Source organism: Furipterus horrens, unplaced genomic scaffold (genome assembly GCF_987537825.1).
Source record: "Furipterus horrens unplaced genomic scaffold, mFurHor1.1.pri manual_scaffold_2, whole genome shotgun sequence".
Taxonomy (NCBI): domain Eukaryota; kingdom Metazoa; phylum Chordata; class Mammalia; order Chiroptera; family Furipteridae; genus Furipterus; species Furipterus horrens.
This window is the reverse complement of record NW_028327172.1, coordinates 4,661,036-4,678,491: the sequence shown is the minus strand read 5'-3', so window position 1 is coordinate 4,678,491 and position 17,456 is coordinate 4,661,036. Positions and strand designations below refer to the sequence as shown.

General features: G+C 53.5%; 2 protein-coding genes across 2 annotated transcripts; one reads left to right on the top strand and one right to left on the bottom strand.

The window, feature by feature from the left end:
• The first annotated feature begins 3,165 nt into the window (after nucleotides 1–3,165).
• NPAS4 (neuronal PAS domain protein 4) lies at nucleotides 3,166–8,143 on the top strand. Its single transcript, XM_090267441.1, has 8 exons — nucleotides 3,166–3,464; nucleotides 4,158–4,309; nucleotides 4,482–4,584; nucleotides 4,703–4,964; nucleotides 5,144–5,253; nucleotides 5,588–5,723; nucleotides 5,848–7,277; nucleotides 7,974–8,143. The coding sequence occupies exons 1-8, from the start codon at nucleotides 3,290–3,292 to the stop codon at nucleotides 8,000–8,002; spliced, it is 2,397 nt and encodes a 798-aa protein (XP_090123567.1). The 5' UTR covers nucleotides 3,166–3,289; the 3' UTR covers nucleotides 8,003–8,143.
• A 6,374-nt stretch (nucleotides 8,144–14,517) lies between these two features.
• On the bottom strand, nucleotides 14,518–17,283 carry MRPL11 (mitochondrial ribosomal protein L11). Its single transcript, XM_090267440.1, has 5 exons — nucleotides 17,054–17,283; nucleotides 16,606–16,701; nucleotides 16,078–16,171; nucleotides 15,827–15,986; nucleotides 14,518–14,763 (listed from the first exon to the last, which is right to left on the bottom strand). Exons 1-5 carry the CDS (start codon nucleotides 17,174–17,176, stop codon nucleotides 14,658–14,660), a joined length of 579 nt encoding a protein of 192 aa, XP_090123566.1. The 5' UTR covers nucleotides 17,177–17,283; the 3' UTR covers nucleotides 14,518–14,657.
• Between the last annotated feature and the right edge of the window lie 173 nt (nucleotides 17,284–17,456).

Sequence of the window (17,456 nt, the reverse complement as noted above, 5' to 3'; positions counted from 1 at the left end):
AGCAGTGCATAGCTGGGAATGCTCCACTCAGTGGATCTGGCTGGGTGGCTCCTTCCCCCCTTCCATTTCTTCTACACACTCACCCCAAAGCCCCTCTCTCAATTCATTCCTTTGCCCACTTTCCTATAGTTTATGGGCTCTGATACCTCCCCCATCTCAGGCTTCCAACTCAGCCTGTTCTGCTGCTGCTGCCTGCCGCTTGGGGTGGGGGTGGGGGGGAGCGGGGTGACTCAGCCAGGCCAGGATGACTCACACTGCCTGTATTTTTAGCAGCGGCCAGGAGCTCTCTAGTGTGCCAGCCGCCCCCCTCCTCCTGCTTGCTATTTTGGAACCATCACTGTTGATATAAATAGCTCCTCTCCCACGGCCTGAAGCTGCTGCCAAGCTATTTTTGGTTCTGCACTGTTAAAAATAGCTCCGCGGAGGTGGGAGGCAAGGGGAGTGGGAGCTAACCTAGGGAGAGGAGACATTGGGGCACACAGAGCTTCTCAACTTGAGTCAGAGTGGGCGAACTAGGTTGAGCCTTTTCTATCCGCTCTTTTGTCTCTTTCTAGACCCTTCTTCCCTTCCAGAGTTGCCTCCCTTTCCCCCAGTCTTGTCTCCTGGAAAAATCCAAGGGCTCTTCCCTTGAGCCCAGATTTTCCCCCATGCTTACTTCACTTCTAGAGTTCAGAAATATTGGCCTCTGAAGTCCACCCCCCCCCCCCATCTTCATCTTCAGAGAAAAAGGGAACATCCAATTGGGGCCTCACTCTGAGGCCTGTGAGGACTCAAGCTCTTCTTTGATGTCCCAGGCAGACCATGGCCAGTATGATGTCCCTGGTGATTTTTTCAGGACCACGGACAGCGATCAGCGCCTCACTCACTGCGGATCTGTTCCGCTTGCTAAAGATCAACTGGACCCAAGCAATAGCCCTTACCAAGGAGAAGGTCACTTTCCCAGCGTGCCTCCCAGGCGACACTAAAGCTTCATCGATGGGAGAACAGCACAGGAACACTGCCCTGGGTTTTCCTACAAGAAGAGCGTCCAAAGATCAAGGGCTTGTCCAAACAGAAGCTTGAGGGAGGGGTGGATGGATACATCAGGGATCAGAAAGAGATGAAAGTGGAACTATTTCTCTGTCACCCAGATAAATAGGGCTAGAGACTGTGGCAGACACACAGACACCCCCTTTCCCTCCATCTCAGCCTGTGACACTGAACACGAGATGGGAATAGCCCCAACGTCTGTCAGAACGACACAGGAGGTCAGGATTAGAGCCCCCCCAACACACCCTCTCCCCTTCTCCTCCGCTCTCACCTCCTCCCAGGCTGCTTCCCTTGCTGTTACCCTTTCCCATGAGTAGTGAGGCTCCCCTGACCCCAAATTTCACTTCTTGGTATCAAAGTTCACCTTTACTCTTCCTATGTGACTTTCTGCAGTCAGGCCAATCCCTCTCCCTCATTTCTAAGTGACCTCATTTCCAGCCCCTCAAGTGATTTCACACAACCCCCACTCGCACCCCCAAGTGAGATTCCACATAAAATATCCCCTCGCCCACTTCTTTCTCGTTTTATGGAATCCTGGGGGGGGGGTGTAGAAAGGAATCCCTCAGCCCACAGAAAGCAATCGTCTGTGCTGAAAAGGGAAAGAAAGAGGTGGATAGGGCCAAGGCGACAAAAGTGACAAAGGAAGAAGATTCGAGAGAGCAGAAGGGGAGCCTTTGGGGACGGCGGCGGGGGGCGGGGGGTGGGAGTAGAGGGCGCGCAAAGCTGAGACAGACCGCCAAGCAGGCAATGAGGTGAAGCCTCTAGTTCGTTCGGGCCAAAGGGAGGGGGATGTGGTACGTCCAAGGCAGAGAGACCGAGGGAGGAGTCCGAGCGCCGAAGACAGGGACGGTGCGGGAGCGGGTGTAAAGGACAGCCTGTCGGAGTAAAGGGGTCCCTGGCAGGTGCAAGGGTCTCAGGAGGTCCTGCACAGCCCCCTCGCTCCTCTGCTGCTTCCTCATCCTCCCCGCCGGAGGCCGCGGAGGGGGGCCTCCCGAGCGCTGCGGAGGCAGCCAGGCTCCGCCCGCCGCGGCGGCCGCAGCCAGCGCCGGAGGATTCCTATCCAAATAAGGAGCTGGGATTCCCCGGCCCCGCCCCCGCCCCCGCCCCCGGCCCGCGGGGAGACACCGGCTGGTGATCCGGCGGGGGGGACCCGCTCGCTTTGGGGATTGACAGCGGGGGCGGGTGGGGGCGGGAAGGGATACCTCGGTGCAAACTCCGATCCTCACCACGTCCTAGAACGCTGCCTCGGTTTCCCCCGTCAGTGATTGGGGTTAATTAGTTGACAGGAAAACAAGGAATCGCTGCAGACTCCAGAGTTGGCATTGATTTTTCTATTTTTGGCTGTGGGGAGATAGAGCCAAGGCCGAATTCAGCTGGTCCCTCTTCTTCGGGACCCCCTTTGCACCTCATCCTAGGTTCTTAGAGCTCCGCAGCCCACCCTGTGCAACTCCCCTGCTAAATGGCAAGGCCTGGCCTTGGAAAGGGGGGAGGGGGGATGAGGCTTGTTCTTTGAAAGTGACTAAGGGAATCCTAGACTGAGGAATCCCTAGAGAGACACCCCAGCTGTGACCTCGCCCGCAGAGGCCACAGAGATGCCAGAAAAGGCCCTCCTTCCCCTCGTGTGACCGTGACCTTTGTCTGGCAAATAGGGAGGGGGAATTTGTGGACAACACTGCCCTTCCCATTTCCTTCTCTCTTAGGAAAACCCAGGGTGGGAACCAGCCTCTCCCTGCCCCCTGCAGCCCCCTGCAGCGCCTCCTGCCAGGGGGCCGCCTCCTCGCCTTGTCGCTTTGCTCATCTGGACACATCGGGACGCCTGGGTCCCTGCACCCCCTTCCAGGCCTTCCTAACGCGGCACCTGCCTCTCGGCTCAGCTGCCGCCAGCCCGGCCCCCGCCGCAGCCCCCGCTCCCCCCCTCCGGCCCCTCCTGCTCTCGCTCTACGTCACGGGATGACGTCGGAGGCCGGGGAGGGCGGAGGAGCGCCCCCCGCCTGCCCGCGGCTCCCGCTGCAGCTTGCTTAGCCCGGCCTCCCGCTTTCCCGCCCCCCTTTCTCTACAGCGGCCCCCCCACGCCTGGCAGGAGCTATATAAGGCGGAAGGAGGACGGCGAAGGGGGCAGCGCAGCCGAGCGGAGCCCAGGAGAGGCGAGGAGAGAGCCTGAGCGAGAGACTGGGAAGCGAGCAGGAGGAAGCCACCGGCGCGCCGGGACGGGACCGCAGGTGTTCGGAGCGCCTGAGCGGGAGCTCCACAGCCGCTGGGCATGTACCGCTCCACCAAGGGCGCCTCCAAGGCGCGCCGCGACCAGATCAACGCCGAGATCCGGAACCTCAAGGAGCTGCTCCCGCTGGCCGAAGCGGACAAGGTCCGGCTGTCCTACCTGCACATCATGAGTCTTGCCTGCATCTACACTCGCAAGGGCGTCTTCTTCGCTGGAGGTGAGCAACCTGGGGCTGCCAGAGACCCGAGCCGGCGGACGCCGGGACAGGGAAGCCAACGGAACCCTCTGGGATTGTGCATATCTGGGGCAGCGTGTTGGCGAGCGGGGAGAAAAGGGACTCGGGGGGCTAAAGAGCTCCCACTTTTCCTCCTGAGCTCTGTCCAGACTTCACCTTAGTTCTGGGTGAAGAACAGAGAGCCTGGACAGTGTCCCTAGTGCCAGACTTAAGAGAGAGCCAGGACAGAATGGTCCCAGTTCCCACCAGCTCAGAGGTGCGCCTGGAGCCCGGAGAGGGAAGCCCGGGAAGGTGCAGGGATAGAGCCACCAAAGCCTGGGGGAGCGCAGCCGCCGCTCAGCGGAGCTGCATGGGCTTCTGCCGCCTTCGAAGCGCTCCCCGCGATGCGGACAGCACCGACCGGTTTACGAGGCGCTGCCCGCGGTGCTGAAGGCCAGGGCGGCTTTGGGGCGCTGTCCGCGGTCCTGAAATGCAGGCTGCGGAAGCCCGGCCCGACTTGGCGGTCCAGCAACAGGTTCCTCGGGCAAGAGCCGCGGGCAGTGGGTCAACAGGTGTGCGCAGAGGCAAGGCCACGAGAAATTCCTCAGGATTTTCTGAAATTCACGCCATGCCTTCCTCACTTCTGCTTCGCATCTTAGTCTTACTCCTAACCCACCATGTCTTCTTACCCTGCAGGCTCTCCTCTGGCAGGCCCCACGGGTCTTCTCTCAGCTCAAGAGCTTGAAGACGTAGTGGCCGCGCTCCCTGGGTTTCTGCTTGTGTTCACGGCTGAAGGGAAGCTGCTCTATCTGTCAGAGAGTGTGAACGAGCATCTGGGCCACTCCATGGTGAGTGCTCAGGGGGCTCTCTCAGCTTGTGCTGGGGCACAGATGGGATACAGTGCGCTTTCTGTTTCTGGGAATCTGAGAATTGCTCAGGGGCAAACTGCAAGCTGCTGTGTGTCAAGGATTGGCTCTTGCTGCTTCCACTAATGGTCATCTCTTCTTCACCTTTCTCCAGGTGGACCTGGTTGCCCAGGGTGACAGTATCTATGACATCATCGACCCAGCTGACCACCTAACTGTGCGCCAGCAACTGACCCTGCCTTCTACTCTGGACACTGGTGAGAATTCCTTTCTCCCCTCCTCAGCCCAGTCTCCCCTCTGCTGCCCTGCTCCTCCCTATCTGCCTTCCCTCTCAGCTATTTGCCCTCTTACCAGTTTTTCTCTTCACTCACCTAGACCGCCTCTTCCGCTGCCGCTTCAACACATCCAAGTCCCTTAGGCGCCAGAGCGCAGGCAACAAACTGGTGCTTATTCGAGGCCGATTCCACGCCCATCCACCTGGAGCCTACTGGGCAGGAAACCCAGTGTTCACAGCCTTCTGTGCCCCGCTGGAGGCAAGACCCCGCCTTGGTCCTGGCCCCGGCCCTGCCTCACTCTTCTTGGCCATGTTCCAGAGCCGTCACGCTAAGGACCTGGCACTACTGGACATCTCTGAGAGGTAAGCCCAACGTGTTCAGACCCCAAGAGGAAGGCAGAGCAGAGATGAGGAGACCCTAGATTCTGGAGTCAGGGGCAAGAAGGATGGGATCTAAGGGGATGTAGGACCTGGGAGGGAATGAGATGCCTGGGACAAGCAGGGAAAACAGAAAGCTGACCTCACCCTTTCCACTTCCCCAGTGTCCTAATCTACCTGGGCTTTGAGCGCAGTGAGCTGCTCTGTAAATCATGGTATGGACTGCTGCACCCTGAGGACCTGGGCCACGCCTCTTCTCAGCACTACCGCCTGTGTGAGTGTCCAGAGAAGCCGGGGACAAGACAGGGAGCTGGGAAAGGGCATGGGAGACCCAACAAAGAAGGGCTGTGGTCAAGACTGATACTGAGGAGATATCAGAGGCCAACAGTTTTGATTGTTATCAGGTGAACATTAGGGTGAGGAGTCAAGGTGAGAATACCATCAGGACTGGGGGACCTCATGTCAAGGTGGGGAGCTGAGTGGCTCAGGTTAGGGTAGTCAGAGGAGGATGTCACAGATACCCCAACTCAGTGGAGAGGTCAGTGGAGTGATAGTTTAGGTGATGTTGCCTGATGTGTGTCCTAACTGCATTTTTTCTGTCCCCTCAGTGGCTGAGAGTGGAGATATTCAGGCAGAGATGGTAGTGAGACTGCAGGCCAAGCCTGGAGGCTGGGCATGGATTTATTGCCTGTTATACTCAGAAGGTCCAGAAGGCCCCATTACCGCCAATAACTACCCAATCAGGTGAGCTTCAAGGCAGGAGCCTGGGAGCGGGCAGGGGAGATGGTCATGGAGGAGATGCAAATCGGGGAACTGCTCTGGGCACGGCCAGCAAATCCTTACTGGCTGTGTCTTCTCTCCTTTCCAGTAACACAGAGGCCTGGAGCCTCCGCCAACAGCTGAACTCTGAAGACACTCGGGCAGCCTATGTCCTGGGTACCCCAACCATGCTGCCCTTGTTCCCTGAGAACATCCTTCCCCAGGAGCAGTGCTCCAGCCCCCTCTTCATCCCAGGCTTGGGGGCTCCTAGAAGCACCAGTTTCCCCAGTGCTCCCGAGGTGGGTGCTGTCTCAACATCAGAAGAGCTTCCCCGACCTTCCAAAGAGCTGGGCTTCAGTTACCTGACATTTCCATCTGGCCCTGAGCCTTCTCTTCAAGCTGACCTGAGCAAGGATCTTGTGTGCACCCCACCCTACACACCACACCAGCCGGGAGGCTGTGCCTTCCTCTTCAGCCTCCATGAGCCCTTCCAAACCCACTTGCCCACTCCATCCAGTTCTCTCCAAGAACAGCTGACTCCGAGTGCCATGACCTTCTCTGAGCAGTTGACGCCCAGAAGCGCAACCTTCCCAGATCCACTGACTAGTCCACTACGAGGCCAGCTGACCGAAACATCAGTCAGAAGCTATGAAGACCAGCTGACTCCCTGCACCTCCAACTTTCCAGACCAGCTGCTCCCCAGCACTGCCACCTTCCCAGAGCCTCTGGGCAGCACTGCCCGTGAGCAGCTGACTCCTCCCAGCACAGCATTCCAAGCCCACCTGAACAGCCCCAGCCAAACGTTCCCAGAACAACTGAGTCCCAATCCCACCAAGACTTACTTTGCCCAGGAGGGATGCAGTTTTCTCTATGAGAAGTTGCCTCCAAGTCCTAGCAGCCCTGGTAATGGGGACTGCACGCTCCTGGCCTTAGCCCAGCTCCGGGGCCCCCTCTCTGTGGACGTGCCCCTGGTGCCTGAAGGCCTGCTTACACCTGAGGCCTCCCCAGTCAAGCACAGTTTCTTCCACTACTCGGAGAAGGAGCAGAATGAGATAGACCGTCTCATCCAGCAGATCAGCCAGTTGGCACAGGGCATGGACAGGCCTTTCTCAGCTGAGGCTTGCACGGGTGGGCTAGAGCCACTTGGGGGGCTGGAGCCCCTGGACTCCAACCTGTCCCTGTCAGGGGCTGGCCCTCCTGTGCTCAGCCTGGACCTGAAACCCTGGAAATGCCAGGAGCTGGATTTCCTGGTTGGCCCTGATAACATATTCCTGGAAGAGACGCCCGTGGAAGACATCTTCATGGATCTCTCTACCCCAGACCCCAATGGGGAATGGAATTCAGAGGATCCTGAGACAGCGGTCCCAGGAGGGACCTTGTCACCTTGCAACAACCTGTCCCCAGAAGACCACAGCTTCCTGGAGGATCTGGCCACATATGAAACCGCCTTTGAGACAGGTGTCTCAGCATTCCCCTACGATGGGTTTACCGATGAGTTGCATCAACTCCAGAGCCAAGTTCAAGACAGCTTCCATGAAGGTGAGTCCAGCCCAAATGTCCAAGAATTCAAGTCCCTGACCTGCCAGTGAGATGCTGGGTGGGATTAGATTGAGTAAGTTCCCCTTTCTGCACCTCAGCTTTATTAATTGGAAACACTGCCTGCTGCCCAAGGGGGCAGTGAGGATAAGAAATAATTTAAAAAACAATATGGAAGTTCTGGACTAATAGGCATGGAGGGCAGGGGTTAGGGGTGTGGGATAAAATGTAAGAGACTCCTTGACTAATAGTTTGTAGCTCTTAACTCTGGGAAGGACCTAGATCAGCCATCATCACCCCATTTTACAGATGAAGACAATCAAGGTCCCAGAATTAGAGAAAGTTGCCTAATGTCACACACAGATCGATGGTCGAGGCGATAGAGCTCCATCTCTGTATTCTTCCCTCCTAAAGGGACTACAGAGTAAGAATTTGTGGGTGTTTGGAAAAGTAAAGAGAGTGAGACTCATCCCCTGGCCCCATCAGAGGCTCCCTGCCATGGCTCCATCCTTTCCAAAACTACGGCCACAGAGTCACTCTGTGCATCCTAATTCCCTTTTCTGCTGTGCCTCTGATGATCATTCAGTCATTGGGCCAACATACGTAAAGTTCACACTGTGTGTCGCATCCTCAGCCTATCTCTCCTAATAGGCCTACTGATTGTCCTCTCTCTCTCTCTCTCCCTCTCTCTCTCTCCAGATGGAAGTGGAGGGGAACCAACGTTTTGAATAAGTCTGTGACTTAACGTCGTCAAGTATGGCATATTGTCATCAAGACGTGGAGCTGCTCTCCACCCCCCCGGGACTGTTGGGGGGACTCTAGGGGCTGGAGGGGGATATATCTAATTCCCCAGGCCCTGCAGGATTGGGTGAGGGGAGGTGGGAGGGCAAGGGAGGGGAGCTTCTTTTTAAAATTTAGAGACTTCCAGCGATACCAGTTTCCATTTCAATCTGTATTCACTCGTAGTGAGTTTCCTTGAATGGGATTTCAAGTGGAGAACGGGGGAGTCTCACTTCCCCCCGCGCTGCCCCATGGGCCTGGGCCAGTTCTCTACTCCTGGGGGCCAAGCCACCCCTGGGCCTTGGTGGGAGAAAGGCAGCACCCATCAGGGCCAGCCTGTGTCCCGAGGGGCTCCTGACACCCACGTAGAATTCTCTACACACCAGTAACGGGATTTCAATTCCGATGGACTCTGCCGCCCTGGCGGCCCTTCTTGTGACTTTTGCGCCCCGCGCCTGGGGTGGGGGGCGTGAAGAGATGCTACGTTCCTTTCCGATGGAGGAAGGCAGACCTGCCGCTGTCACACATGTGCTTGCATGAGTGCGTGTACCTGGTGCGGGACTCACCCGGCTGCCAGACTGCCTGGGCCTGCCCAGGTGGCCACCTCATGGTGCTGCGGTGACTTTGTAGCCAACTTTATAATAAAGTCCAATTTGCCTTTTTGGTACCCCTGGTGTCATGCTGTAAAAAAGGGAAGGGCGGGGACCTGAGAGGTTGGGAGGCCCAGATGGGAGTCTGAGGGGTCAGGAAGGAAAGTCTGGGCCTGGCCGCAGCCTGGCATTTCTTTATTCACTTCTCACTCCTTCCGCTGTCCACACAACACCCGAGGGTCCAGTGTGGTGTCCGCCCTGTGCCGGAAGCTGGAGGGCTTGGGGCTGAAATGGACACTACAGCTTGCCTTCAGGCTGCTTGGGCGTCTCATACTGGAGGTTGTTGGGGTCCCCCCCGTGTTCAGGCCTGGGGTGCTCCCAGCAGGGGAGGAGCAGAAGGGCCAGGGGACGGGAAGTAGATTCAGCGTGGCATTTTCCTGGTCATGGGTTTGGTGTCTAGGAACAGGAGCTTCTTCCTTCAGCCTGGTCCTGCAGGGAAACACCTGCCTCTGGAGCCCGCTCACTGGAACTGATAACCACCTTCCGTGGGCCGACCAGCTAACAAACACTTTCCCGTCCTGTATTCACTGCAGTGAAGCCTCTGAACAGGCGTGTTAGCACCATTTCACCAATGAAGAAACAGGATCACAGGTAGAAAGTGATCCCCCCCACCAGTTGGTAAGCAGCTTAAGTGGGCACCACATCCATGGCATCTGCATCCAAGCTCTGGGCTAGCTCCTCTGCCCCCAAAGCCCGGGAACCACCATTTCAAATCACCCAACCCAGATGACCCGAGAAAGGCAGGCTTGGGCTGGAATGGGGGACCTCTTCCCCTCCAGGCCTGCATGCTGGAGCAGACTCTGAACTTCAGAGCAGAATAGAACTTAGTAAGTCAAGAGAAAACATTTCCAAAAAGACTGTTTTCCTCCAAGTTTGAGAGTCCAGCAGCCACAGGGCATGGCGGGAGAAAAAATGAAAATTAGGAGAAAAAAAGACCTGGATTCAAATCCACCCACCATTTGCTGAGTGGGACCTGAGCCTCAGTTTCTTCTCAGGTAGATAGGGGCTGGAAAAAAATGGTGCTTACCTACCAAAGGTGCTGCTTTAAATTGATGGGGTCTCTATAAGATGAGGAGCACAAACCAGACCTGACTTATTAAAATGAATTAGAAGGAACCCCGGCCAGTGTGGCACAGTTGGTTGGAGCATTGTCTCGTAAACCACTGAAGGGTCACTGGTTCGACTCCTGGTCAGGGCACATGCCTAGGTTGTGGGTTCAGGCTCAATAGGGGCGTGTGCAGTGATGTTTCTCTCCCTAACCCTCTCTCTAAAATCAATAAGCATGTCCTTGGTGGGGGTAAAGAAAATGAATTAGAAGGTAATGGTGACCGCAAAGGTTTAGAGGAAGTTCCTTCCTCAAGGAGAGGAGGGAAACTCCAGGCCCCAGTCTCCCCCCTCCTCCACAGTGAAATATAGGGGCTCAATTCCAGGAGCTGGAAGCACAGTATTGAGAACTTCCTTGAGGTTTAAACCTTCCCTCACTCCAAATCCTCCAGCTCTGGGGCTGCACCCTTCAGAGGGTCCCATGGGAAGGAAGACATTCCAGGAAACTGTCACCCCTTTTCCACCTGGGATGGAGCCCTGAGTGAAACAGGAAGGCGAAGTCTTACCCTCTGCCTTCCTGTGCATCTGTTCTCCAACCTGGACAAAAGAATTGGACTCTAAGTGCCACAAGGACCTGTCCTAGTTCCCTCGCTGGCACCCAGCACAGGGCTGGGCACACAGCAGGGACATTAGAAATATTTTATTGAAAGGACCATTTCGGAAGATCAGCCCAAGGATTTGAGTAGAAAGTCACCAGTTTCTACCACAAAAATTATTTTTAAGTTCCCCAGAGGGCAAAGGGTTGTAACTCTCAACTGTGCATCTTAAATGACTATAAGCTCAAGACACACATTAGAGTCCCAACTAGAGACCCAGCAGCCAAGTTCACAGGAGAGAAAATAATTGGAAGAGCCAATGGCTCCACCTGCTGGACAGAGAAGGGCCTGCTTCTGTTCCTCTGCCTGTGGCTCTGCGCCTCACAGCTTAGAATAGATGGATAGACTGAGGCCGGGGGTGGGGTCGGGAGGGGGAATGACACTTGCCCAGTGGCCCTCCCAGAGTTGCTACAGAAGCCAGATCTGACTCTCAGCCACTTCACTTCCTACGGATATCAGACTCTGCCCTGGGAGCTGAATGTGGGGAAAGGAGCTCAAGTTTTTGGGTCATAAAGACTGAGGTCAAGTGCCAGCTCTTCAGTCTCGTTTTTTCATGTGATAAATATTTACAATAGCTACGTGTGCCAGAACTGTTCTGGGTGCTGCGGATATGGCAGCAAACAAGACAGACACGGTCTCTGGGCTCACAGAGCTGACATTCTAGCTGTGGGAAACATTTTAAAAAGTAAATAAACTGTCTGCAAAGAGTGTACAGTACGTTCCCTAAGGGTTCTCTGAAGGCAGGAACGGTGTCTGTCACATTTATTCTGTGTGCTCAGTAGCAGGAGTTCTGAGCCCAGGACCTGACACATGAGCCCTCAAAAACTGTTTTGCAGATGATGGGTTTGTATATGTGTATTTATGTATGTATTCACACAGATACATATATTCATATATGTACACAAATATACATATAAATTCAACTTATTCTTTCCCCCTCACCTGAAGATGTAGTCATTGATTTTAGAGAGAAACATCAGTTGCCTCCTGTATGTGCCCAACTGAGGATTGAACCTACAATCTAGGCATGTGCCCTGAGCAGGAATCAAACCCACCACCCTTCAGTGTATGGGACAATGCTCCAACCACTGAGCCACAACGGCCAGGGCTGTATATGTCTTTTATTTTATTTTATTTTTTTCTACCACCCCCACACTCTCTTTTATTTTTTTAAAGTATATTTTATTATGTTGTTACAGTAGTTCCAATATTTTTCCCCTTTGCTCCCCTCTGCCCAGTATCCCTCTTCCCTCCAGCAATCCCACCCCTCTTAGTTCATGTCCATGAGTCATACCTATAAGTTCTTTGGCTTCACCCTTTCCTATATTATTCTGAACTTCCCCCTGTCTATTTTGTACCAACTAATTATGCTTCTTAATCCCTGAACCATTTCCTCATTTCTCCCTCTTCCCCCTCCCAGCTGATAACCCTCCAAATGATCCTCATACCTGATTCTGTTTTTATTCTGGTTTCCTTAGTTGGATTTTGTTTTTATTTTTTAGATTCAGTTGTTGATAGTTGTGAGTTTTTTGTCATTTTAGTGTTCATAGTTTTGATCGTCTTTTCCTTAAGTAAGTCCCTTTGACGTTTCACACAATGGCTTGGTGATGATGAGTTCCTTTAGCTTCACCTTGTCTGGGAAGCCCTTCATCTGCCCTTCCATTCTAAATGATGGCTTTGCTGGACAGAGTAATCCTGGTTGCATGTTGCCTTTCATCACACTAAATACTGCTTGCCAGTCCCTTTCTGCCTGCAAAGTATCCTCTGAGAAATCAGCTGATAGTCCTATAGGCACCCCCTGTAGGCAACTCTCCGCCTCTCTCTTGCTGCCCCCAGGACTCTCTTTTTATCTTTCACCTTTGGCATCTCAGTCATGATGCATCCTGGTGTGGTTCCCTCTGGACCAGCTTGCCCGGGACCTTACATGCTTCCTGGACCTGTATGCCCATCTCCTTCGCAAAATTTGGGAAGTTTTCCTTATTTTTTTCAATTCTCGCTTCCTCATTCTGCACTGGTTGACTGTTTTTTTCTTCTTTATGTTCCAAATCATTGATTTGAACCCCGGTTTCCTTCCCTTCACTGTTGGTTTTGTGTGGATTTTCCTTCGTTTCACTTAGCATAGCCTTCACTTCTTCTCTTATGCGTTTCCCGTACTCAAGCATATCTGTCAAGCCTGCGAGCATCTTTATCACCAGTGTTTTGAATTCTGTGTCTGTTAGGTTGTCTGTCTCCTCATCTGTGAGGTTGGCTATCTCCTCATCACTTAGTTCTCCCACTGGAACCTTGATCCATTCCCCCTTTTGGGCCACACTTCTCTGTCTCCTCATTCTGACAGGCTCCTGTGTTTGTGTGTCTCCGTGTCCCAGGTAGAGCTGTCACACCTGTTATGTTGTAAGGGGCGGAGCCTTAGGGAATCTTCAGTACGGGGTGACCTGTTTCACCACGTTGTGGCGCTGTATGTGGGGGAGGGGTCTGAGAGGGAACAACACCACCTGCCCAGCACTCACCCCTTTTCCAGGCACCTCTCCCACTTACGTACCGGACTGGCGCACCTCTAGCTGCTGCCCTGGCCGTTGTTTCCAGAGTGGGTGGGTCTGCGGATGTTCTAGGACTATAGGAGCCCTTTAAACAAGCGGACTCCGCTGAGAGACCAGCAGTTTCTGCCTCCGCCCCAACCCTGACTGGTCTGCACAGTCAGAAGCAATGAGGCTTGATTTTCCCCGGCGCTGGGACTGTGAGCTGCGAGGTCCGGTGAGAAGCTGGGAACGCTCCCCAGGTGTCCCTCCTCCTGACATTTTAAAACATGTGACTGCGCCTTCCACCGGCCTGCGGTTGCTGCTGCCACTGCTGCCATCACCACACCACGTCCTCTCTGCCCCGGCTCCGCCCCTCCTGCCTGTCTGGATAAGTATTTCTTCTTTATATCTTTGTTTGCTGGACTTCTGTACAGTTTGCTTTTCTGGAACTTCTGGTTGTTTCTAGTTTTGAGGTAGCTGTATTCCTTCTTAGTTGTGGAGGGAGACGCAGAGTGTCTGTCTACGCCTCCATCTTGGCCAGAAGTCAATATATCTTTTTTTTAATGCAAATAAAATACCTAACAGTTGAAGACTTGGTTAAATAAATTATCATCCATTCATAAGACACAATACTAAAGAGTCATCAAAAATTGCGTAAGGAAGGTAATAATGAAAAATGTTCTAAATAATTGCCAAGTTAAAAGTAAAAGTAAAGTACAACAGTATCTAGAGTATGACACTACTTTGTTTTTATTTAAAGCATTACATATATAAATACACATACAAAGTAATAAAGAATAGAAAAAATATACACCAAAATTTTGGTAGGATTCTCATCTGGTGGTGGGTTTATGCAGACTTGGGTTATTTCCCACTTTATTGTTTTCCAAATGTCAGTGCAAAACAGTGTTTAGCAGAGAACAGATGCTTGATAAATGTAAATCCATTCTGCCCTGACCCTCCTCATTTCTGCAAGGACAACAGTACTCGATGTTCTGGATAATGGGAAAAACAAAAGGCCGGGGGCTTCCTAAGGTCTGCTCCCGCCTTGGGCAGGTACCGACTGAAGCTCTGCTTCTTCCCACGGGTCTGTAGCCACAAACTCCACAATAGTTCACATTCAGCTAACACCTGATCCAGAGACAGGATCAGCTTAGTACAGGGGCCTGAAGTAGCCTCTGGGATCTGAGGAACTCTGTGCAGTAACACTGTTGGGGCTGGGGCCTGAAGTGCCCCAGAAGGAGTCTGTTTCTGTTGAACTGGCATGTCCCCAAGAGAAAAGGAATATTTCCGGTAGAGGCGTGAGCAATCTCTGCTGCCTCTGTACACACAGGCCCTGGCGTTCACAGCCCTGCCAACCCTGCCTGTTTTCTCATCCCTGGGGAGGAACACCAGGGTTTTGAATCAGAAGTCTGGGATTCTACTCCGACCTCTGCCACCAATTCAACCTGGACAAGGTGCTTTGCTTGGCTGAGCCTCGGATCACATATCTGAGAAGCAGCATGAAGAGCCCTACCCCTTGGGCAGCTAGTCTGCCATGGTGGCTACCGTCAGTACTGGTCACTTTCCCCTGGGGTCCCAAGACAGAAGTCAGGAGCAGGTGACAAAAGATGTTTATTTAGGCTTGATTCCTCAATTACATCCATGTGTGTAAAAATATATAATCTAAAGTCACAGCAATAATAACCAGCCTTCCCAGTGGCCCCCTTCAAAATCCTGGATTGTGTGGTGTAGGGGTCACTTCTTAGCAGCTTCTGCCTGAGCTGCCAAATCTGCCTCTTTCTGAGCAGCCAAGAATATGGCTCGCTCCTTCTGGAAAGCTGCCAGCTCTTCTGAACTGAGGCTGTAGGTACAGAAAAACATATGATAAGTGAGGGGCCCATGTCACTGTCTCAGAACCCTTTCCCCGCTCCTGGACTTCCCGTACCTTTGCTCATCTGTTTCCTCTGCCGGGAATGCCACCCCAGCCTCACCACCTTTGCCTTTGAGTCCCTTCTTAAAACCCTACTGGTCCTTTGAGGCCTCAGCTATACCCCAGTCCAGATTAACCGGTCCTCTCCTCTGTGCCCCATGACACTTTGTACAATAATCTTCAGGCACGTGTGTCTCCCCCTGAACAGGACCACATTTACTCACCTCTGTACTCCCAGTGAAAGTAAAGATTTGAGAAGAGTAAAGCCCATCCCCGTTCCATGCTTAACCCCACTCTTGGGAAACAACCGGCAGCCTTGCCATCAGCAGCAAGAGGCCAGTAGAGGGCTGAGTGTTCTTCCTGGTGTTCTTGGGGTTAGAGGCCCTCTCACCCCACATCTCACTTCAAAGAAACAAGTCCTGAAATCACCGAAGCCCCATGATGGGGGCCCCTGTAGGCCTTGGCTCTCACACTATTTCCTACTTTGCCTCTAGTATCACATTTTATACCAGATTACACTGAACTTCTTTGCCTCCACCTTTCCACTTATTAGAACACTTGCCCCCAGTCCTTGACTTCCTTCTCCAGGTCTCTGTCACCTCTCATACGAAGTCCTCATTGACATACCAGGCAAAATCAGAAGTTCTACACTTTGTTCTCAAGACACCTGTAGTTCCTGTTATCAACACTGTCTGTCTGGCAGTCTAACGCTCCCTTTGTGGCTCCACTTCCATCTCTGGACTGTGAGCTCCTTAGGAGTGGGGCCAAGCACGGTTATCTAGTGCCTAGTTTCATCTAACGCCCAGAACAACACCTAACACATAACAGGTGCTTAACAATTGCATTCCAAATGAATGGGGCTCCCCACTCCAAAGAATCTAAGGTCCTTTGACTCAGAATCTGACTCATCCACTAATGGGCCCTCTGAGCTTTGCCTCAAAGTCAAGAACTGTCCAGGCCCTCCACTCGCATTGTGCCTCCCCAGGACACTCACTCCTTCACCACACGAATGCCCAGGGAGCGGGCAGAGCCAATGATGGAGCGAACAACAGAGGACAGGGGCACGTCCCGCAGGGCAAAGGCTTCGTCCTGAGCTTTAACACGAGCAATCTCATACACGTGCTTCAAGGTCACCAGGCCTGCCACCTCCTTCCCTGGAAGGAAGGAAGAAACAAGTAGCCCATCAGGTGTCACTGCTTCCTTCCAGAGCCCCCCAGAATCCCAGGTGCCAACCCTGACCCATACCTGTGTTCCGGGCTCCTTTCTCAATCCCAGCCGCTGCCTTCAGGAAGTAGGAAACAGTGGGTTGTCCAATCTTGATTTCAAACGTCCTGTCGGGCTTAATGGAAAAAAGAATTAATGAGACTATCTGTTCCTGCCTCTCCCAACCCCCGTTGCTCCAACCCAGGGAACTTCTAACTTCCAGTCTCTCCTCCCTTGAGTCACCTTCCGATGGTGTCCCTCCAACAAACCACAAAACCACAGGAAAAATAAGTCTGCAGCAAACAGCCCTGTCACCTCTATTCCAGGCCCAGCTTTGCTCAGGAAGTCCCAGTGAAATGCAGGGGCAAATGGATGCCCTGCAATATGGCGGGGCAACATCAGAAAAGATAGTTCAGTCTCCACTGTGTAAATGAGGAAAGTGGGGCCCAGCAACAGAAAGAGACTTGCCCCCAGTTAGGAACTGGGTGGCAACTCCAGGCAACCAGCCCTAGGGCTTAGGGAGCACAGGACGGAGGAAAAGAAACTGGGGTCACAGTCCTGACTCTGCACCTTCACAAAGATCTTGGTCGGCAAAGGGATGCCTTCTTTGATGTCCTTTGTCTTCTCGTTGAACTCCTTGCAGAACTGGTTGATGGAAACGCCTCGCTGTGGCAGAAGCACAAGGATTAGTATAGGGAGGAAGGTAGGGCTTCCTACCACCCAGGAGGCTCTGTCTGCGCCTCCTCCGTCTTCCCTCCTCTACGTTCTCAATTTCTTTCCTCCACCCAGACTCAGCTACCCTTTACGTGCCAAATGATTTGTATGCATCCTCGCCAGTCCCCTGAGAAAGGACTGAGGAATCTGAGCCTCCAAGAAGCTATATAACTAATGGAAGGACAGTAGGCATGTGGGTAGCTCTGAATCGAGGCCTTCCTGGCTCCCCAGCCTGCACCCTCCACCTGAATACTAGCTCCCTCCCCGCGGCGCCTCCCATGCCGGGTTCCAGCTGCGGTTGCACCTGTCCCAGGACGGGGCCTAGTGGGGGCCCGGGTACCGCCTGGCCCGCCCGCACGATGGCCCGGATCACGCCAGCGGCCTCGGGCTTCTTGACAGCCCGAGCGGCCCGGCCTAGCTTCGACATGATGCGTGGTGTGCGGTCTTAGTTCATCTCAGGTCACCAGCAAAAGAGACGGCTCCGGGGGCCGCCATCTTGGGTTAGAGGTCAAGGGTCCTCTTCTTAGGTTAGGGCACGTGAAGCCAACGAAGGACAGACCTGTTTCGGTCCTTCCGCTCTCCAACTAGTAAGACAGGGAGGAGGGTGATATAAAGAAAGAACTTTTACCTTGTATTTGAAGATAGGGGAAGAACCTGAATAGCTTGGGTACACACATTCCTCCCGGAGCTCATACAGGCAGTGCTTT